Source organism: Pelecanus crispus, chromosome Z, assembly GCF_030463565.1.
Source record: "Pelecanus crispus isolate bPelCri1 chromosome Z, bPelCri1.pri, whole genome shotgun sequence".
Taxonomy (NCBI): domain Eukaryota; kingdom Metazoa; phylum Chordata; class Aves; order Pelecaniformes; family Pelecanidae; genus Pelecanus; species Pelecanus crispus.
The window spans coordinates 70373728-70396863 of NC_134676.1; the positions used below are offsets into that span (position 1 = coordinate 70373728).

Sequence of the window (23136 nt, forward strand, 5' to 3'; positions counted from 1 at the left end):
ATTAAAGTAATTGTCAGTGATTTCATATTCTGTGTTCCCAAATAAGGCTTTTTTCCCCTGGCACTTTATACACACTCAGTCTCCCTGCAGGATACACAGCTTGAAATTACAGCTTTACCGATTGGGGAAGCTTAAATGTGGTAAGAAATGCTTTTGAGGCTGGAAGGAGACTTGCTATTTGAAACAGAGTTTTTCCTTCTCAGAACTGTTTGTTCCATGGGTGGCTTTTGAAATGGTTAGTTGAGTGCCAGATAGTAATAGCTTCATGCTTTTTAATTCCTGTTTTTGTATTTGCAGCAGACATCTGAGTTTAATGTATCGCTACCTTTCTGTGGCAAAATCTGCTTGTTTCCTTCCAAAGGAAAATGGGCACGTGTAGAGGTAAGAAGTATTCAAAGAACATCTACAGTTTTCCCACATAGAAATGTCTCTTCTTTTTGTTCAGCTAAATCTGAAGGCTTAGTTTCCATGAAACTTGTTATAGTGTTGTGTCACTGTTGCATTGTCAACCTCAAAATGGTGCTCTTGCTTTCTTCTTTCAGATAAGAATTATTCACACTAGACGGGCACTTGATGTGCAGTTCATGGATACTGGAACAGTTGCAACTGTAAAAGTATCAGAGCTTAGAGAAATCCCACCACAATTCCTGAGAGAAGTAATTGCAATACCTCCTCAGGTATAAAGACATGTTAAAGCTAACCTATGCTAGATCTCTTGGCAGGTTTGTAGTGCTGCTTCTTCAAGGTTTATGTAATTAGATTTTGTTTTGTTTAATAGCATTCAACATTGGAATGTATTTCATTGTGCATCTTTGCCTGAAATAAATCATAATGTAGTCCTATTTATCAACAGGATGTTGTGTATGTGTAATGGTACTAGTTTTGCATGTTCCACTGTCTCTTTCTGTTTGTCATACATTATTGAATATGTCAGCATTAATGAAGTTTCTGTGAATAGAACTTGTGGACTAGTTTCCATATTACTAAATTATACCTTGTGTACTTAATTATCTTCTTAGGCTATAAAATGCTGCCTAGCAGATCTGCCTCCTAACACTGGCATGTGGACTCCAGATGCTGTACTGTGGCTGAGAGACACTGTAATGAATTGTTCTGAATTTAGCATGAAGGTAAATAGTCAAAATGCCTGTGTGACTTGAAATCCATAGGCATGTGAAAAGAGCATTGAAAGAACAACTCTAGAATTTTAATCACTCACCAAATTGATTTTTGTTATAGAAGTTTGTAGCCAGCTCTTGTACATAAATTCTATATAAAGTCCTTTTCTTAGGACATTTGGCGTGAAAATTCCTTGCTTAAGCCTGTTAAAAGCTTCTCCTTTCCCCTCAAGAATTTAGTGACTTTCACGTTAGCCTTTCACATTTTGCTGTCCGAGTCCAAATATGCAGCTAGAATTATTTTACCACTGATAAGAAAGAAACATGGTTGTTAATGTTTCACTACATAAAAAGATACAACTGTTGAGTTAATCTTTTTTTATGCCTCTTGTGAGCTAGCTTTTTCTCCTTCTGATCTTGGAAAGCAGCTTTATTTTTTGTTTGCTTTTTCTAATCCAGTGTGATTCAGTATATGCTATTGTATACCTAAAATTTCTGTTATCTTTGAGATAAAATTATTTCCTCTTGCAATGTGTCCTATCCAGTTTAGTTAACTGAAAATACCGTTCTAAAGGAAATGTATTAGTAGCTACAGACTAAACAAAGCTAATTTCCTCTTAAAAATCTGATTCCAGATACTGTCACAGCACTTTTAGCTTTCCTTTACCTTTTTGCTTGCTTTAACACTGGAGACTGTATCGTTAAAACATAGCTCCCATAGTCTGGGATTTATGACTGTTGCATCTGGCTTTTCTAAACATCCTCTTCCAAGATAGTTTGAGTTTGGTACTAATTTTTGCTTGATTAAATAACAGACAACAGATGTATGCTTTAATTGTGGAAAGTTTTTATTCCTGGCCAGGAAGATCAACAGAATCATCTGTAAAGAAATACACTTTGTCAAATTAAAATTTCGGTGCTTTACTGTCAATAATGCTAGCATATCTGATGTTAAATAGGAAATATTTTTATGTCAGTGCTTGAAAATTATGCATGATACAAACCTGGAAGCTTTTTTCATCTTTATTTTTCCCCATCCTTAATTTACTAGGCTTCATCTCCCACAATGACAGGAGGAGAATTTTGAAGGATTAAGTGTTAATATTTAATAGCATTACTTAGTTGTTTAGATCTGTATGGACACTAGCTACTGGCCTCCTGAAAACTAGAATTGTACACACAGTACTGAGATTGAACCTGTAGGGCAGAACAAAACTCAATTCAAGCTTTGTATTTGCTTTACATTAGTGGAATAGCTGCAAATGCTCTTTTTAGCTGCTGTGAGTTGCTTACTATCCAACAACTTTGTTGACATACATGAGAGAACCTTGAAAATACTTCTGTACATATAGAATGCAATGAACTGTTGCTGCTTTTCTGTTAAAGGCTTTAGTCTTCTGTACAAAATCAGATGTGTGTTTAGTAGTTATTAACTGGAAGTTAAACTGTATTTTGTTTTCCAAGGTGGTTAAACAGGATGGTTCAAAGGGAATTGCACACGTTTACTTGTTTGCTCCAGAGAATTTCCCAGAAATGGATCATAGCATCAATCAACAGATCAAAAATGCAGACTTATGGAAGCATCAGAAAGATGTTTTCTTGAGTGTTACACCTAGTGGGACTAGCTCCACAAAAGTGACGAGTGATGCTGTTTCAGCTCTACAGTTAACTAGTGGAAGGCTAGAGAAGAGTTTCTCTGATTCAGCCAGAGAACCCAGCAGTGCAGTGTCTACCATTGATATGCCTCCACCTCTACCCTTGTCAAAGACTGGTGAGCTCATGGATGTCTATGTCTCGGTGGCCTGCCATCCAGGTCACTTCATTGTCCAGCCTTGGAAAGAGCTACATAATTTGGAAGCCCTAATGGAAGAAATGATCTTGTACTACAGCAGGGCAGAAGAGAAGCCTGTGAACATTGAAAAAAACAAGCTGTATGCAGCTAAAATTGAAAATCAGTAAGTAGATACTTAAAATCTTTGAAGGCAAGCTTAGCTCTGCTAAGCTAGGCAAGTCTAGCTCTGCTTTGTCTGCATTGTTAACAAGGTGGCATATGTCCAATGATATCTGGGAGATTAAGGCAGTAAATGAGGTTGCAGTCTCTTCATGCTTCCCGATTGTAGTTGGAAGAGTTGACTTCTATTCAGATAATACCAGATCTGGGAAGCCTGAGACATGTTGGTTAAGATCTTTTAGTCGTGTATTATTTTTGTGGTGCCTTGACTGTGTGAATATGAATTGAAATTGTCTATCCTTGTTCTCCCCCTTTTTAGGTGGTACAGGGTCATAATAAAAGGAATTCTTAGAAATGGTTTTTTGTCGGTATATGAGCTGGACTATGGTAAACATGAGTTTGTCAGCATAGAGAAAGTACAGCCACTCATGGATACATTTAGAAAACTACCTTTCCAAGCAATAACAGCTCAGCTTGCAGGTAGGCAGTAAGCATTTACAATTTTTTTTGTTAAAGTCTTACATCAGTGGGGATACCAAATGAACAGAAATGTAAAGTGGACAAAGCCAAAGGTTAGTGATGTAATAGTTTTTTGCTAAAGTAATCATGTACCTGCTTGCAAAAACATGCTTAATGCATGCATGTTTATGTCATCAAAGTAGCTCTGCTTTTCTTCTTGACATAGGTGGTGATGGTTCTGTTTTGCTATTTGTTTGTTTATTTTAATGCAGCACTTTTAGTTACCATGTATAAAAAAACCTGAAGATTGCTTTAAACTTTCCCAGCCACTAATTTTCATTGTCATAAATATTTATCATTTAATGTGTGTCATGTCTAATATGCAAAGGACACAGGGAAATAAAAAATAAATAGTCTTTGGATCCTTAAACATAACCCATTACAAAGTGTGAAAATTATGATATATCTGTTGATAAGAACTTATTTTCTGATTATCCTAATCTACATAAAGTTAGGAACTAGATGCTGAGTTTCTAGAGAAGTTTTTCTTACATATCTTACACCTATTGTAATTCACTGTTTCCAGTGCATATTTGGAATCCAAAGTTGCCTGAAATATATTGGTGTTCTCAAACAAACAAAAAAACTCCACAAGGATGGTGGGGAGTACTTAACAGACTTAAGTAAGATTAATTTCCTTGAGAATATGGGGCATAGAGAGTCTGCATATATCTGATAGAATTAAAAAAAATAAACCTTGGATCTCTCCTTGCTGTCTTTTCTTTCCTTTTCCAAATCATAGAACCGTTTAGGTTGGAAAAGACTTTCAATTTCTGCATTGCTTTCAGATATGTGCATCTCTTAGTCAGTTGCTGCTTTCTGCCACTGTTTGGTCAGCACTGGTCTAGACTTCAGTTACAGAATATGCTTGTCTGAAGTGACAGGCCACAGCATTGGTGCTCTGATCCTAGGTTGCCTTCTGTGGATCTGCTTTCCTGCATAGCTTCAGTGTGACCTTGGGAGTTGCTTTAAACTAGTGATGATGGATGTGTTACCGACAGGCTGGGGTCCTAGGAGTGCAGTGCTGAAATGAAGCTGATTTCTAGCTGTGTCTGTCTACTGGGGTAGTACAGGATCCAGCTGAGCAAACCTGCAACTCATCCAATTTTCCTGCTTCACAGAATCCCAAGTAGCTAGTTAAGTTGGGCTCTGAGCTGCTTCGTATTGTCAAAGCAGGCCAGCTGAGCCCGGAAGACCGGTAACTATTGTCTTGCTATTCTTCCACGTTTTTCTCTTTTTTCATGTCTGCTACCTCTCAATCTCTGGTCTATTTCCTTGTACCATTTGCTTCACACCAGCCTTTCCTAGCATTAATTACCCTTTCTTAACTGTTGATGAACTGTCAACTTCTCATTCCTTCTGTAACCTGCAAGGAGCTGTGTTCCTGTGTTGTCCTGTCCTATCAGCAGCAAGCTGCTGCTAATAGTAAAAGCAAAGTGTTGTCACTTTGCTGTTTTGCTTTTATCCGTAAATTGTTGTTTGGGTATTCATGTACGATATTTGAGCCCCTTGTGTCTAGATGCTGTACACCAGCATTGGTCTGGGGAGACTGAATTCCAGGTCTGCAGGAGCCACTTCTTTCTTGGTGGATTACAGCCATATTCAAAAACCTGTTTGGGTTCTAGCATCACATCCCTGAGCAGACTTGACTTTGTGGGATGCTGCTTTCAAAGCAATAGCAGCAGTTGTGAGGCATTTAGGCAGCATTTCTCTTTGTTTCTGCTCTCTGCAAGATCTAGTTTGGGACTTGAAGGTCTGACAGATGTTTTAGTAGCTGATGCTGCTTTGAGATGAAGAAAACTTAATCTAAAGCAAGGCCAACAGGACAAATAATTTCAGCAGCCTCAGGCAGAAGACAAAGAAATAGTTCGTTTCAAAAGGATCTTTAGTTTCATTTTTGTCATGTTTCCTAATATGCCTTGATCATGCATGGCAGCTGATATACTTTGAATTACTCAGTGAGTCAGTGCATTTGCCTTTCATTTCTGCAAACTTGTCTGTATCTTTAGACTTCGAGAAAAAATAAATGTCCTAGTCTCTGTAATAATTAAGCTTCTTTGTGTGGGAGATGAGTGAGTTTGTGTTTCTTTTCTAGAGTTAAGCTGCATTCAGTAGCACTTGAACATCTGTTTTCTCAAGTATTTAAACTCCCCACACTTCTTTATAAATGTAATCATTCAGATTGGTCTAGTCTATAAATGACCTTCTGTTTTGCTTTACATTTGTCCTAGGAGTGAAAAGCCAGCAGTGGTCAGAAGAGGCATCAATAGTGTTTCGGAATCTTGTAGAGAAGAAACCTTTGGTGGCACAGATACAGGCAGTTAATGAAAGCACTAACTCTTGGGATCGAAAAATAGTGACTTTTCTCGTGGACACATCTCTTCCAGATACTGATATATGGATTCATGATTTTGTGTCTCAAAGTCTTGTGGAATTTTCAAAGGATGAATCATAATCACCACTTCTGAAATGTAGCAGCTCAGATTCTTTAGCAATAAAATAAGTAACAGGCTTTGAAGAGAAATATAACTACTACATGGCCTTGAAGACATGAAGGTGATAAATTGAAAAATCTGTGTTCTGTGAAAAGGGTTTGTTTAACAAGTTTGGGTTCTGTTGAATTCAGCTGACTTCCTGAAAATTTGCACTTTGTTTACCATTGTAATGCTAGAATGTTTGGGTGAAAATATTAAACAAGTTATTTATCAATAAAACAATGTCGACTTTTGTTCTAGTCTTTCCTGGATCTTTCCATAATTTGGGGGGGGCTTTTTATCTCATAGCTATTACTCAGAGCCATTACTAGGTACTCCTCCCTTTTTCTTTAACAAGCGTTTTTATTGCTAATGGAAACATGGAAGCAGTCCTCAATATTTCTGAATTTAGTGTTAGAGATATGCATTATTGGTGGGGTTTTCCCCCTTCCTTAACTTCATGAGAGCTGAACAGTTGAAAGTGCCTTGTTTGGGAGACTGCGTTTGCGGGGCTTAACTTTTGCAGAAGGGTATGCGCTTTGTGTGCTTACTAGTCTGCTTGCTGTTCTTTAGCAATGATACCACTTTTCTGAATTCTCTGCTCCCCTCCTCACTCCACCGCCCCCGACTGGTTGATGAATTGAAGGCATTCCTTTCCCTCCTTTTTGACAGCTCGTTTTCATGTATGCTTCTGAGAAACTTTCAAGGACTGCTGTTCCCAGGAGACAGGAGCAAGCAATGTCCTATAAGCACGTGGATCAGTGCTTAAAGTCCTCTGAACATAGTATTTTTGGCCTACTTTAGAGCCTACTTTATTTTTGGACTTAGAAATATTTAGACAAGGTATAGGCATGATTATATTTCATAGTCTGCTGCCTAGATTTGAGTTTGCTTGGCCGTAGTCCCTTAAGATTGTTAAACACAGCATGCTGTCTGCACAGGTGAAGGAGACTGGACAGAAAGGGAACCATGACTGGAACGGTGCAGTGCATATGTAACATGAGGATGGGAGAAAGAAAATGCATGCAGATATTCTGAGTAAGCAAGCTGTTTAAGCATATAAGTAAGACATTTGCACCTTCTTAGTCTAATTCTGGTGTAGTTCAGGAGAAGGTCTGAGCTAAGCAGCAAGGAGTCCTCTTGCAAGTCTGGTGAGTGTCTCTTTACCTGGACCGTACACAGGTTGTAGCAGAGCCCTTATAAATAGAGTGGACAGTGATAAACTAACAAACTGCTAATCTAACGCAAATTGCTGGTTAACATGGTCCTGTCCATGCTTAAGTATGCTGAGGTGAGACTTTTACGTGTACTTGAGAGGGAAGTTAGTTAATGCCCAAGATACTAGTATTTTTCCATATTAATCAATTTCTCCTTCCTCAGCTGTCACTGCAGAGAAGGTCAAGAATGTAAGTGAAGGAATCAATGTGATGATGAACTGCTGTAGGATAAACTACCATGCAGAAGTTTCCTTCTGTGTAGGGCTGCTTCTGAGCTTGAAAATCTGAATGGTGCAGGTCACTAGGATGAGACAAGCACCTCCCTGAGCTCCTGAAGAGAGTGAGAGTTTTCCTATGTGTCTAAGAGCATGTGCCACCTTCGTCTGCAATCTTACAAAGTTTGATGGCTTGTTAATTGATAATTGTAATGGCACAGGGCATTTTGCTGGAACTGTTTTGAAGTTTGGTTGTGTGAGAAATACTTATGCTGCGTTGGTATCCTTTGAGGCTTGGGGATCTGCTGTTGGCCAGTAGTTGATTTGCACCTGTGAACTGATGGAGCAGGCTTTGGGACTCCACACTTGCAGTATTAGAGGAAAGAGCCGGGCAGATGTTCAAGAGACTCAAGATGCTTTTTGAGCCTGTTGTGTGCTCCCGGAGTATGCCTCTCCCTCTTCTTCATTGTCGGTGGCTGCTCTGGAGTCTAAAAAGCTCAGGGTAGAAGCAAGGACAGTATTCATACAGTCTCATGCATTTGGATAGCTCAGTACTGGAGTTCACATAGGCTGCTTTGTACGTTGGTAAAACAGAGTGCAGTCTAACTGATCAACACACCCAAGAGCACCACTCTCCACGTGGTGAATCATTTTATGCGTTCATTAAGCATACACCCAACCCAAAGTTGTTAACACAGTGCTGCTGCATTCAGTTCATATGCTGTATTGAGAGGCTGCATTGAGATGTCTCCCCATCTTCATACCCACTATATAGTACCACCCCTGTCTTAAGTAGCTCCATTACTAGTCCATTACGCTACAGGTACTCTGCTGTTACGTAGTTACTTACCTACTGTCTTCTTACACTTCTTACCATGATCTCAGTTGCAGAGCTATGATTTTTACACATGCTTTTAATGTTACTTTTTTACGCCACTGACCAACCTGTAAGGTGCTCTGGTATACTTGCTAACTGACCTCCTTGTGCTATTTGAGTACATTTTGTGCTTTGGCTTTGAAAAATGTGCAGAAGGTTTTGGCTGTACACAATATTGAATACTTTGAGTTTGTTATGTGCCTGATCCATGAAGTAGTTAGCACAGTTAGTAGTTAGTCTGCTGTCCCTAGGAGGCATTAGACCTGCCTGCTCTGTGTAAGTTGTTAATTCATACAGAATGCTGCATGGTTTTTAACTTCAGTTTTTCAGCAGTCTGTGTTTGCGGTTTGTTGTGAATGGTTTCTCTGCTTTAATGAATGCATGACACCTCACCAGGGGTGCTTCCACAGCATGTGTTTGAATCGAGCAGGCGGTGGAGTTACTGTTTTGTGTGATCTTTCCATTCTGACAGCGATTGGAAAGTCCTCCACAGGAATCCTGCTTGCAGTTCTGGGCAATGTCCTACAAGAAAGGTGTGGATTAATTACAGAGAATCCAGATGAAAGCAAGAACAATTGAAGTCTAGAAAACCTGGCTTGAATAGAAAGATTTGTAGTTAGTCTGGATAGGAGAAGGCTAAGGAGGGGAACACTTTCAAAAGTTTTTTCACTGATAATCTCTTTTTATATGTAGGGAAACTAGGACACGTAAGGGTTTGAACTGTGGAATGGTAAGTTGAGGTTAGGTGTTGGGCAATCTTTCTAAAGAGAGGGGGAAAGCCTGGAAATTCACTGCAACTCCAGTTTCATTATAAATGCCAAAACCAGGTAGGATATATCTGCAGAAGCCCAGCTGATCCTCCCTTGGAATGTGGAGGTGGAATGTGTAATTCTTGGGACCCCAACCAGGATAACTTTCCAGACAGAAAAAGGGAATGCAGCTTTGTTAGACATGTTTTGTGGATCATTGTGAATTTTACAAACTGGAAAATGAGCATTCATTACCTAGGGAAAACAGATGACACTGTAATAATTAAAAAAAACCAAAGCGGATCTCTTACTTTTCCAAGGCTGTGAAAAATAAGCACTTTCAAACCACCTCGTCTGTGTTTATTCCAGCTCAGCTGTATTTTGTTAAGTTTACGAAGTTTAAGTTTACTGGTTTTCATCTTCCAATGTGTTCACCCTGGGTCATTTTGAGGAACTCTTATTTCATCAGAGAAACGCAAGAACCCTCTTTGCCATCCCAAGATGAGTTCCTATCTCCAAGGTTTCCACTCCTGGAAACTCTTTCTGTGTTTGGGGAAACTTTGTTGCAAAGCTCTTTTGTCTCTGTGTTTTCACCACATTCGTGCTCTGTTCTCACAGTTGCTGTGCATCAGGACCTTTGAGAGCCTAGGTCCTCATGTGCTGGTTGTGTTAGACAAGAAAATTGTAGAAGAATCATGCAACCAAAAAAACTCTCACTTTGAACCTTCATAGTGCCTGAAAGCTTCCTTTTGTGTTCTTCTGTTCGTTGCTGGTATTTTCAGGCTGGAAGTCTTGGACAGGGGAATTGTCCTGCTCCGTGAGGCTAGGACTTGGCCAGGGCAAGAGGAGCTTGTGACCTGAGCGGCCATGCTTCAAGCATGCTGAGCCATTACCCTGAGAGCTGTTTTGAAGAGGAGCTTAGGTGTAGTTGCAGTTAGCAATACTTTGTGTCCTGTGAACAGCGCTGCAAGCTGCATTACTTGCAGCATTCGTTACTGCAGTGTCACGGTAGACAGCTAAAAAAGAAGCACCGCTGATACTGACACTGAAAATAAGTGTGCTGAGAAGCTGGGTTAATGTCTTGCCTGATGGAGACAGGCTGAGTGCGTTCTAAGGGGACTCCAGCACTCACCTTGGGTGAGCTTCTGGTGCCCACAAAGTTAGATCTGACAGCAGCCAGATGGGATAAAAAAATTAAGTGGTTCATGTGTATCTCAGAGTGCGAAGCCAACGTGGGCTTGTAGGGAAGCTTGGTGGTGCCGGTGGATCCCTTCCTGAGCTGCTCACAGCTTGCACACGCTTGAGAAAGACAGTTGGTAAGCATGTAGCATAGGTACTGGCATCTAGGTTTGTCTAGTACCCATTGGGCTTCTTCAGCCTGAAGTAATTCAGGCATTTGGGCCGGTCGGTGGGTGAATTGGGTGGTTCTAAGTGCCCTTTTCACTCCTGCCGGCAGCTGGGATGACACCAGTGACTTGGGCCATAATCCTGCCCACCTCTACGAGGCATGCACTGAATCCAGTGCTTGGCAGGGTCCCCATTTGTATCCTTCATTTGGCCCAGCCGTGAGCAGTATTTCCAGGGCTAGCTGCAGATCTTTCTCCAAATGCCATGGGACACGGAACCTCAGCAACAGCTAGGTCACCTCTATGACAACCCGTGAAAAAAAAGCCGGGTACCATCTCATGGAGACTGGGGGGGATTTTCAGGTGAAGGGCGTCAGTAGGCCTGGGAGGTGTGGGGCTGGAGAAGTGTTTGGAGGGACTGCCCTCCTCTGATACACCTGGGGCCTGCTCCACCTTTGGCTTGTGGCTGCTGGTGGAGACCGGACAGCAGAGATTAGGAGGAGCTTGGGGCTGATATTTTGTGGGAGATAATAGGATAAATCCACAGGGCTTTAGAGCGACTCGAGGTGCAACAGGGGAAGGGAGATGTGGCAGCAACATTACTAAAACTGTTGACACCACAAGGTTGGAAGGCAGCTCTCTGGGCTGCTGGCCGCCCCTGGATGTACGGGACAAACTGACAGGGAGTAAAATAAGACACGGAGTTAGTAGGTGCATCGACACAGATGGCATTCGCGGGGAAGCAGCTTTTACGAAGCAGCGCTGGCAGCGGGGCTGTCCCGGGCCAGAGGCCAGGGCGGCTGCGACTTGGTCTGGCTGAGCCTTGAGACCCCCCTGCTCCCCTCACCCCAGGGCTGCACCACCCCTCCCGGGAAAAAGCAGGTTTTCCAGCCGCAGCCTCAGGGTGCTTGGCAGCGGCCTGGGTGCCTGTGAACCGTGCACATCTTGCAGGGCTTTCCAAAAGGCGTTTTGCGGAGGCGCCGGGCTCGGCGCGCTGGGGGAAGCTGCCACAAAAGGGACAAAAGGCAGGCTCCAGCGTGCCTAAATCGTTAAAAGCCGGGAAGACCCTTTGGAAGCAAACGCTGCCCTCGCTGCTCGGGGGCCGCCGCCCGTGCAGCCCGGCCATCCCCCGCACCCGTGGGGGTGCACGGTGCAAGTTTGCCGTCCCGGCTGCGGGCGGGGGGCACGCACAGACCAAAGCCGGCACCCGGGGCGGGGGCCGAGCCGGGCACAGCTGTTCCCGGCCGGGAGGGACGACGGGGCCGTCCCCCGCTGAGTGACGGCCGGGCCGGGGCCGGGGCCGGGGCCGGGGCCGGGGCTGGAGCCCGACCCCCGCCCCCCGCAGCGGCGGAGCCGGCGCGGCCAGGACGCGCCGCCCGGGCTCGGCTCGGCTCGGCTCGGCTCGGCGCACGGGTGCGGTAAGCGGGCGGCGGGGTGGCGGGCCCGGCCCGGCCCTTATCTGGGCAGAATATTTGGCCGGCACCGGGCGGCACCGGCTCGACATAAATAGCGGCCGCCTCCGCGCTGCCTGCGCCCGGCAGCGCGCAGGGGTGACTGGCTGGGTGCTGGGGCGCCCTCCCTGCCTCCTTCCCTGCCTGCCTGCCTCCTTCCCTGCCTGCCTCCCTGCATCTCTGCCTGCCTCCTTCCCTGCCTGAATGTCTGCCTGCGTCCTTCCCTGCCTCCTTCCCTGCCTGCCTGCCTGCCTCCTTCCCTGCCTGCATGTCTGCCTGCATGTCTGCCTGCCTCCTTCCCTGCCTCCCTCCTTCCTTGCCTGTATGTCTGTCTGCCTCCCTCCCTGCCTGCATGTCTGCCTGCCTCCCTCCCTGCCTGCATGTCTGCCTGCCTCCTTCCCTGCCTGCATGTTTGCCTGCCTGCCTCCTTCCCTGCCTGCCTCCCTCCCTGCCTGCATGTCTGCCTGCCTCCCTCCCTGCCTGCATATCTGCCTGCCTCCCTCCCTGCCTGCCTGCATCTCTGCCTCCCTCCCTGCCTGCCTCCCTCCCTGCCTGCATGTCTGCCTGCCTCCCTCCCTGCCTGCATCTCTGCCTCCCTCCCTGCCTGCATATCTGCCTGCCTCCCTCCCTCCCTGCCTGCATCTCTGCCTCCCTCCCTGCCTGCCTCCCTCCCTGCCTGCATGTCTGCCTGCCTCCCTTCCTCCCTGCCTGCATCCCTCCCTGCCTCCTTCCCTGCCTCCCTCCCTGCCTGCCTGCATCCCTGCCTCCCTCCTTCCCTGCCTGCGGGGTGCGCGGAGCCGGCGGCGGGCGCTGCGGCAGGCGGCGTGGCCGGGCTGGGGGGCGGCCGTGCCCCGCGGCGGGCAGGCGGGAGCCCGCGGGCAGGCGCTGGCCGGCAGCCGGCGGCGCTCAGCGTGTCAGGGGGCAGCGGCGGGGGGTGCCGGCGGCGGGGAGGGGGCCCTGCGCCGCGCCGGGGGGGGTGCGAGGGGCGCCGGCAGTGCTTTTTTACTGCTGTTGGCTTTGTAGTCCTGGGAGCTCGGCTAGGAGATGTTTCTCCGGGGGATGAATCAATAGAAAGCCGCGCTGCTTTTGTACGGGAAAAGTAGAAATTAGCGGGGGCGAAGATTTCTTGAGTCCTTGTGATGTGTCTTCCGTGGCCACCCTTTGCCTGGCTTGAATGGGTCACTGCCTTGCTTGAAAGGTGCTGCCTACGTCAAAGATAACTTTCCTTCACTCAGCTGGATGCAGCTTCTGCCCCCACTCAATTGCCGTCCCGATGTGCTCGTCTGTCTGCTGCTGCTTTTGAAATGGTCCTGGATGGTTTGTTGGGCTGAACCTGTTGCCCACCGCCCCACTTCTGGACCAGCTGCCCTGCCCCTAGGCAGAGGTCCTCTCTCTAGTTGCTTTACGTCTTGCCTTGGGTATTGGGCCTTGAGCCAAAAAGGTGCTCAGCCATGTGGCTGAGGTTATTTTTAAGTGTGTATGAAATCCCTTCCTCATGTTTGACCCGCCAGCTCACTTGGGAGTAAAGAATGAATTCCTCATTTCTCAGCAAAGAGACAAGATTTGTGCCAAGAGGTGGCACCTTCTCTCAGAGTAGCTGATAGAGCAAATACTGCACAAGCTTTTAGGCATGCAAGCCCTACTTCAGGTTATGGTAGTGAGCTCTTCATCTTTTGGCTTCTTGCAAGGAAGAACTGGGCTACAACAGTAAAGCCAAGCACTGTCTTGCTGGCACCACAGTGCCCAGAGCCGAATGCCATTTGCAGTGGTGTAGAAGAGTCTGCACTGTTGTCCCTTGACAGCCTCTGTACCTGTTGTCCTAATGTACATGCATTTGGGTATTCCAATAAACACACTACAGCGTATGCTCACTGCTGCTCATTTCAAGGTCTCGGTTTTCCTTCTGTCAGGGCTCTTCCCCCCACATTACCCCTTCACCATTGCTTTCTTTTCCAGCCTGACTTGACTTGTGCTTTTCTCCACACATTTCTCAGCTGTGGTGGTCTGCTGGCTTTTCTCCAGATAGTATGTTTTTGTATAATATTGGGAATATGTTGCTGCCTCCCCTCCTGCTTGGTGTGTTTGGGAAAGTCAAACAGATGTGGAGGCAGCTTGGTCTATCTCATCACTGATTTCCTTTGCCCATGTTTTACTTCATTCACCCAAAGGACAGTTTGATTTAACTTTTCAAGAGATCTTGAATGATACTTTAGTAAGAAGCATCTGTCCCCTGTTGCTGGATGTGTAACTCCATCCCCCAGAGCAATGTGCTACTGAATGTAACGTTTGAAGATGAATTGTTTTATTTTTCTGTTTGCTGCTTCACTGTTTTCCAGGCATGTGGAGTTTTTGTGAAAGCCCAGCACAGCTCAAGGGGAGGAGGCTGGGATCTGCTTTCTGATTTTTTTCCTCTGTAGTTGACAGCCATTTGCAAATCATGAGCTAGGAAGACTCTGTCTTCACCTCTCTAGTCCAGGCAGGGACTTGTAGTCAAAAGGTGTTTACTTTGTAAAATTACCAGACTCTTGGAAGAAACAGGAGATAAAAATTGTGTTCCATGGCTCCGTGTTACTAAATGACCACAGTTTTTTGTCACAGGACCCCAGCGCTGCCAGTGGCTCAGCAGTTCTCTAGTCCATCCCCAGCTCAGCCAGGGAGGTTGTGGCTTCATACGGCCTATGTCTAGAAACCCCCAAAGATGGAGACCCCACCTCTCTGGTGCACTGTCTCTGAGCTGCATCACCCTCCTGGGAGGGAGTTCTTCCTACTTGTTCCTGGTGAATGAGATGAACACGTAGCAGAGGCTATCCAGGGTCAGACCAAAGTCTGTCTAGCCCAGGATACTCTGGCTGGCAGCAACCAGTAGCAGATGCCCTGGGAGAAGCATGGAAACAAGCCTACAGCAGTGCTTCCCCAAGGCTCTGCCCTGTTCCAGCACGGTGCGGTTTAGTAGCTCTCCCAGCTGGAGGTGGTATCTTTGTTTCTTCAAGCTTTGGAGTATTCTGTGAGGGTCCCACCTCTGTTAAATGTCTCATTCAGATTTGATGCACAGCATACGCCACATGCTAATTGCTGCTGAAACAGTACTCATTTTGCTCCGGTGTTCATTAAGCATCAACCTATTGAGGGCTTATTAGCTGCACCTTGATGGAGCATTTCACTTTCACTTCCTCTGCTTCAGCTGCACTAGCACTGGGGTGAGATCAGGAATGTGCAGACGTAGGTGTGTTACTAACTGCTTGCCAGCTTTGCTCCAACGTTGCCATCGACTTTCAAAGCGTCCAAGACACTGCTCACTGCAAGACAAGAGCCTTTCTGCTCCGCTGCTCACATGGCATCCATTGGGTTCAGCTGCTCCCCGCAGCTAGAGTATGCCAGAGAAGCAGGAGTCCATCCAAGGACTAACAGAAGTTCAGGCAAGAAACCCAGGATCCCTTTTCAGAGGAGACTGTGCTGGCTGTGAAGTTTCCAAGTGGAAGGGTTCAAGTTACAGAGCAGGAACTGAGTGCACGCTGTCAGTAATGACTCAACTGTGCCCACGTGCTTTTCATAGGGATTAGTAATTAAGCAATTAGGTACATGCCAGGTGCATGAGAGAACATCACCCCAAATAGGAGAACACATAACTGTGTTTACAAGTGTGTGCCTTAAAAATATGCAAAGGGGAGATACAGCTGGGATGGTTTGTATTTGGGCTTTGGCAGAATTTGACTGTGTTACATGTTGCCTGGTCACCAAACATCCAGGCTATTTGCTGGATGGCCCTGATAAGAAGGACCACTTGGTAAGAGGCAGTATTGAGTTGTGTGGCTTGCAGGTTGCAGGAATGTTGAGGAGAGAAGAGCAGGGAGATATGCACAGTTTCTGAGTATCGGTTTAGGAACTGGGTGAGCTGAACCTCCTGGCACGCAAGGAGAGAGGGAGGTCCAGGAGAGTGCAACCAGCATATGACTTCCAGTGCACCCAGCATATGACCAGTGGATGAAAGGAGAGGTCACTTTGGTCGAGCATGGGGAGCTTTCCCTGGTGCGTGTGTGACCTTGGACAACAAGCCGTTTGCTGTGGAACTGTCAATTGCAAGGATGGGAATGTCAGCTCCAGAGTGAGGATCCCCATAGGAATGAAGCAGCAGCATCAGTAAATATTGTCTACTTCATTGCTGTAGGGTTCTGGGTGGTGACAGTAACTCCAGATAGCGTTAGTGTTTTGCATGGCCAGCATGTCATTTGAGGAGGTAGAAGTCACGATGTGCTTTGATAGATCCAAAATGCCTCCTTCCAGATGTTTCTTTTGAAATACAAATTTCATTGTGTCTTGGGTTAATGGCTGCTGGTTGTGAGGTTTTTATCCAACCAGAAGAAATCCAGATCTTCCATGGAGAAGTCTGAGTTTCCTGAAGGGACAGCAGATTCCCTGTTGGATTTCATTATGCATGAGCCTCTTGGCAGGGAGGCTGAGAGGGGCTCAGTTTTTCTAGTTGATGTCTGGCTTGCCTTGGAGTGGTGAGCCTGTGTGGTGAGCTCTGCTTTCTGCATCTGACATGACAGAGCTTCTCACTGTCTGGAGCATCCCCTGTCTTTTCTCTGTCCACTCTTCTCATCCAGGGTATGAACATGCTGGCACTGCTCAGCTCTGCTGTGGAAAGGCTAAGGGATATGCCTGATGGGCACTGCTTGCTGAGCAGGGGCTGGGGACATCAACTACCTTGTATGCTCCATTTTATTGAGAATCATTCAAGATGATGCGTGTCTACTCTGCAAGCTGCACAATGGCTTCTCAGCGTGAGAAAGCTGCACAGCAAGATACTGTGATGGTCTCCTGGAGGCTGTCACTCACTCTCGTGCTCCAGAAGCAAGGGACTTAGCCAAGGTGACCATGGTCTGCGGTCATGGTGGTTTGAACAGTTTGTTTCAGGGGAAGGCAGCTGAACCCCCTTGTGTTGAACCAGAATTCAGACTTGAAACACAGCAGTGAGGACTTTGCTTCGGCTGGATAAATTAAGTGAGCACAGAAAATGACAAGTTTTTGTGAAATGTAGGGGATCAGTCTGGAGCTCAATTCCCATCCTGTGTGACCTCCTGGTGTTCAGAAGAGGAACCTGGAGAGTTGGCCAGAGCTGCTCTTTCTTCGGAGACCAAGTCACAGAAAGTTTAGAGGAGAAGGGACCTCTGGAAGTTCCCAGTCCTGTCCTCCTCTGAGCAGGCCTAGCCCCAGAGCTAGATCAGGTTGCCCAGGGCCTTGTATCCAGCTGAGCATTGAATGTCCAAGGATAAAGATCCCACCATCTCTCTGGTGCCTGTCCAAGGGCTGCACCATTCTTGCAGCAAGGAGTTTTCCCCTGATGTCCAGTTAGAATTTCTCTTGCCACAACTTGTTCCCATTGCCCCTTGTCCTTCCCCTGTGCACCTCTGAGGAAAGCCTGGTTCTGTCTTCTCTAGAAATCCTTTCTCTTTAGGCAGCGGATGACTGACTGCAATTAGATCCTGCTGCAGCCTTCCCCTCTCCAGGCTGAAGAAGTCCAGTTCCCGCTGCTTCTCCTCACATCTTCTGTGTCCCAGCCTCCCGCCCATCCTGATGGCCCTGTACTGGAGTCTCTTTAGCTTGTCAAGGCTTGTCTTCTACTGGGGGACATCAAACTGGATGCAGTGTCCAGCAGCAGCCTCAGTGGTGCTAAGCAGAGGGGAATACCCACCTCTGTGGACCTCCTGGCTAGATGCTTTCTAGTGCAGCTTGGACTGCAAGTCCAGTGCACAGTCTACAGGATGTCTTTTGTAGCTGTAACAAGATGTTTCAATATCTTGTACATTCAAGGTGGTGATGCAGAGCCCAAGCAGACCAACAGCACTTGACACTGTAGCCTGGGTCTGCATTTATGGCTTGTTAAAAAGGTGATTTCCTCTCTGGCAGAGAAAATGAGATCAGCCTAAAACAATCTACAAAAAACCTGCAGGAGACCATTCCCTTAAAAGGGCTGGCTTTAGATATTTATCTTCCTTTCATTTGTCCAAGCCAAAGACTTGATGTTTAGCCTTGACATGGAGCAAACGTCTCACTGCCGGTACCGCAGGTACGGGGCACATGGTCACCTTGCAAGACTACTGCTGGGCTCTGGTTGTGTCTGCCAGAGAAGGGACCGCTGGCTCCAGGTGTGACATTTGTACCTGTGCACTGGGAGAAGAGCATTCCTGTTTCAGCACACCGGTATTTGACTCTCTCATGACCAGGGTAACTACTGGCAGGACGCACCCAGCGGTCAAGACTTTGGATGTGTAACTTTCCTGCGAACTTGGTAACAGAATTTATCGCCAAAAAGCCCTGTATCTTCGCTGAGGTTAGTTGCTCTTTTCTCCTTGTGTACGTATGAAGAGAAAAGGGCTTTCTGTAATTTCCTGCTGTTAGCATGGTAGCGCATGTGGGAGGTTATGCAGGTAGAGGCTGGGCTTCCCAGCGCGAGCGTGCGCAAGACTGCCATCGCGCTGCATTACACAGCACCCGGGGGAAATTAGTCTCTCTGTTTTCCCTATGACATTTTTGTGTTTTCTTGGAATTTGTCTTGCTCGCTGCTGTTTCTGTTGCTTTACCCAGTTCTGCTTTCTCGTTTGTTCTTTTTCCTGGGGTTGTGAGAGCATTGAGGGACGATCCTGCAGATCCTCCGACTTGGTGGTGCCCGTGCTGCTCCACAGCCTCCCCGAGCAGCCTGTTGCAGCCTGAGCCCATTGCTGCCCTGCTCCTACCCTCCCTGCTCACCCACCTGAGGAGCACAGCCATGTCCCCATGCCTGCTCTCCGCCACAGATGGGACACGGTGGTCTGGCATGGGCCACCTTCCCCAGGTCTCCACTGGTTCCCTGCGCGGAGGTCGGTGCTGCTCTTGGGTTTCGGTGCCCCGGAAAGGGCACAGTGCTGCAGGGGGGCTGTACCCGTGTAGAGCAGTGTAAAGAGTATATTCCCAGTGTCATACAGGATGCTGTTTATTTTCGCTTGTTCTACAGCATCCATTTATTTGTTCAGTGGTTTTCAGAAAGAAACTATTTCATCCCCTCCATAATCACAAATGTTGCCTTTTTTTGTTTTGTTTTCCTGTATTCATGATAGGAACAGTCTTCCCTGTAGATGACCTATTGTTGTGGTTTAGCCCCAGCCACAATTGGTATGCCACAGTTGGGAGTAAGAGTGAGAAACACTCCTGGGTTGAGATAAGAACAGTTAAATAATTGAAATAAAGTAAAATAGTAATGATAATGATAACAATATAATAATGGTAGTAATAATAACAATATACAAAGCAAGTGATGCACAATGCAATTGCTCACCACCCGCCGACCGATACCCAGACGGTTCCTGAGCAGCGATCGCTGCTCCCTGGCCAACCCCCCCCCAGTTTCTATACTGAGCATGACGTCATACGGTATGGAATAGCCCTTTGGTCAGTTTGGATCAACTATTCTGGCTGTGCCCCCTCCCAGTTTCTTGTGCACCTGGCAGAGCATGGGAAGCTGAAAAGTCCTTGACTAGCATAAGCAGTACTTAGCAACAACTAAAACATCAGCGTGTTATCAACATTCTTCTCCTACTAAATCCAAAACACAGCACTATGCCAGCTGCTAGGAAGAAAATTAACTGTATCCCAGCCAAAACCAGGACACCTATGGTGTATGTTCATCTCCCATCTGATTTCATTTTTCTCCTTGAACCTTTTTAGTGGTCTTCCTGCATACCAACTTGTGTGCTCTTCAGACTTACTAAGTGCAAGTGTTTGGGCTGTCTTCTAATGTGTCTGATGAATACTTTGGACAATGAGACCTTGGTCTCATTGCTATCTTGGTAGTCAAAATGAATTTCAATTTTTTTAGGACTTAAAGTTATCATAGTGTCAGTCCTGTGCAGCTTCTGTATATTACATATACATTTTGTTGTGATGCTTCCTTTGTTGATTGAATGAAAAGTGTATTGGTAGGTTTAATGACACATAGCCAGAAATTAAAGCTGCCACCTTAGGAAGGCATTGAAAGTAGATTTGATGGAGGACATTCGTGGTGAATTAGGGTTAACTCTTTCTTGAATGTCCAGAAGTGTATGGATTTAAAATTTGCTGTTATTAATTATTTTAATTTTTTTTAATTTTTATTTATTTATTTATTTATTTATTTAATACTGCAGTTGTGTTGGAGGATCTTGTATTTTTGGAGTGCAGGTGGCGGGGGGGGCCTGTGTTAAGCCATGCTTGAACCCTAGCACAGTCCAGGGAGAACTGCTTGTGGAGGCGGATGTTTTAGTATGTTGTCTAAATGAAAACAATTATGCTTAGGGAGAATTCACCTGCTTTCTTATTTTTGGCAGTACAGAGTGCTCTTGCCATTTACAGCAGATAGGCTGTTTGCTTTTTCTCCCAGCACTCATTAGCAAGATAGGGCAGAAGAGGCCTGGGATGCGGAGATAAGGGAGAGCCAGTGAACGTGCTGGTCCTGGAGGCTGCGCTGGAGGATGTGACGCTAAGCTCGCACAGCTTCTTCAGGGGGCGAGGGAGCAGCACGAAACGTCCTGCTGCTACGGGCAGGGTTAACGCTCCTGATGCACTCTCCGTGGAAGCTGCACGAGTTGTCGGCACTGTCTGGCTGCACCAGCAAGGCTGTCAGGGCACTCTCCCCTCCTGGCAACTCTGCTCGGGGTAGGTAGCAAGTGAAATTCTCCCCACAGGGATTTCAGCTCTGTTTCAGCAGGCTCTGCACCTGTCCTCAACCCTCAAGGCCTTTGCTATATGCAGCCCCAGCTTCATGTCTCTGGAAGATGCTTTGAGACCTGGAGTGCTTTCCAGAAGTGTTGCCTGTGCACGCTGACATCCGACATCTGTCCTGCCTTTCGCCTCTCGGTGCTGACAGTCTCCGTCCTTCTGGCGGGAGGCGACAAGGTCAGCCCTGCAGAGGCCACGCTCTGGTCCCAGTCGAGCTGATGCTTGCCAGCTACCCCCAGTTGCTAGGAATGGGCTGTGGCTGCTTCTGGGAGTAGTCGTCCCCATGTAGCCAAGACGGAGATTGCCATGTGCATGGCAGATATCGGTGGTTTTAAGCTGTTACAGGGAATTTAGCACCTTGGGGTGGATTATCCTCAGCCTTCCTGCCTGCTCTTAGCTCTAGCTCCTTCCACAGCAGAACAGTCAAAACTAAAAGTTGAATATGACGTACAGACTAGTCATGGTTCATGCACTTCAATCTAAGGTTGCGGTGCGCAGCACATCTCCAGATCTGGGTCCAGGCTGCTTTTCTGTGATCTCTCACACCAGAGTAATAATAACTGCTGTAACGACAAGTGTTCGTTCATGGGTGATTGTGATACGCTGACCAGAAGGGCAGCCTTGCTGGGGCTGAGCTGCTGAACATGGCTTCTAGCCTGGCCAGCGCGTGGTTGCATGGCTGCTGCACGTCAGTCTCACGGCTCGAGGTGCCTTGCACTGACTGCCGCAGGGGACTGGTGAAGCACAGGAGTGCCGGGGTCCCCACCGCCTCATTTGGCCAAACCCACCGAGCCCCACAGCCCGTGGTTCCTCCTTCACCCTCCCGCTGCTCTCAACCCTGGTGCCTGTAGGTTGACTGTCACTGCACCGAGCAAACCAGCCAGACGAAAAGCTGGTTTCCACCCTCTCAGCTCCTGGCTTTGAGAGCCTGGGGGGCTGTTCCTCCCATCAAGGAGGCACTGTCTCCTGGCACTCCACCTCCTAAGTGGCGAGTGGCAGGAATGCGAGTGATGCAGGAATTGCCATCACACCAGTGGGAAACCGAACGTCTGACCAGATGACGGCTCTAAATTTAAGGGCTTGCTGTCAAGCCATGTGTGCATTAATGTGCCCTTTTGTGACCAAGCTAAAGATAATTTTCCTATCTGGAACAGCAGCTGCGTTGTAAGTTGTATAAAGAGACTTCTCCGCTAATGAAGAGCGATCATAAGAGCATGGCCTGCCCTAAGAGGATGAGCAAAACTGGAGAGATGTGACTCGGGGTAGGGCTCTGACGCTCCACAGAAGCTGAAAAGAGGCCATTTATAGAAACTCAAAGATGTTTGTCTCCTTGAAAAACGTACAGGCCTTGCTGTTACTTTAATGTAAATGCCACTGGAGACAATAGCAAAACTTTTTTTAAACTCCAGGAAAAGTCACTTTAAATTGTCTAGAGTTCAATATTCTCTGCAAAAATTGAGCCAAAAAAATTTAAGTGTACAGACAGTGCTATGGAACAGAAAGAAACTTTCAGCAAAAAAGTAGAGTTGCATACACTCTTATGTGTTGTAGTGAGTGTATTTTTAACCCACCTACATATTTGAAAGAAGTTGACCTTTGTAGAAGGTCTACTACAGTCTTTTAGAGCTGGCAGAGGTCCAGTTACGTGTGTGTGATTGTGTATGGCATTTCATATTAGGAGGCATGGGACAAACCCCTGGGTCAGCAGGGATTATCCAGATAGGTCATTTAGTACATTACTCCCACTTCTCTTCTTGAAGGGTTGGTTTAGATGTGCAGTAACACTCAGGTCAGCTGCTTAGCTTGCAGCAGTGCAAACACGTGTTGTCTCAAGGAAGGTGGGTCACTAAACAGCACATTTAACTGGCAGCCTCCAGCACACGAGTGGATAATACTTCCTGATCTCCTTGTGGCTTTAAAAAACGGGAAGGAGTGCTGCACACTGTAGCCTTGTGGAGGTTTGCAGGGCTCAGAGGTACTCAGTGATGCTACAAATCTGTTTTCCCACCTGGTGACAGCATTATGTTGGAGTGCCATGTGCAGGGAGGTGTTACTGGGGGCTTTTAAGGGCATGAGAACTGCAGACTTTATGATTTGTGATTTATTGTCCTTCAAGGAAATAAATGCCTAGGACACTTCATTAGCATGTAGCACTGCTTGGAGGAAGACATCTCTAGCCAGGGTGCTGTACAAAGCATGTCCTCAGCGCTGCCCTGTAAGTCCGTGATGGGTCAATGTGCTGCTGAAGTTGTGCTGCTCTCCCATGAGCTGTTACTTGCATGTAGGATATGAATGGGGGCCTGAGCAGTCTGACCTGGCTTTGAAGTCAGCCACGCTTTAATCATAAATCTTCTGCAACTCTGTGGTATTCAGCATTCCCTGACCAGCTGGGCTGCAGCATCATGTTTCATGTATTCAGTGTTATGCTTCTTGTTTTCATTTCAGGTCCTGTTTCGGCATAAAAGTGAGATTCACAAGACTCCTCTAAG

At 46.5% G+C, this 23136-nt stretch overlaps 1 protein-coding gene across 8 annotated transcripts in view; it reads left to right on the forward strand.

The window, feature by feature from the left end:
- Positions 1 to 23135, forward strand: part of TDRD7 (tudor domain containing 7) — a 67335-nt gene extending 44200 nt beyond the window's left edge. For 4 of the 8 annotated variants that reach the window (XM_075726567.1, XM_075726566.1, XM_075726573.1 and 1 more), the window contains 6 exons: positions 298 to 381; positions 543 to 677; positions 1020 to 1130; positions 2583 to 3073; positions 3389 to 3549; positions 5820 to 6280. In XM_075726567.1, the coding sequence (XP_075582682.1) occupies positions 298 to 381; positions 543 to 677; positions 1020 to 1130; positions 2583 to 3073; positions 3389 to 3549; positions 5820 to 6043 (1206 nt within the window). In that variant the 3' untranslated portion in view covers positions 6044 to 6280. Of the gene's footprint in view, positions 1 to 297; positions 382 to 542; positions 678 to 1019; positions 1131 to 2582; positions 3074 to 3388; positions 3642 to 5819; positions 6281 to 23092 lie in introns of those variants that run through there. The other 4 variants (XR_012831865.1, XM_075726569.1, XM_075726572.1 and 1 more) reach the window with 4 other exon arrangements.
- The last annotated feature ends 1 nt before the right edge of the window (position 23136 follows it).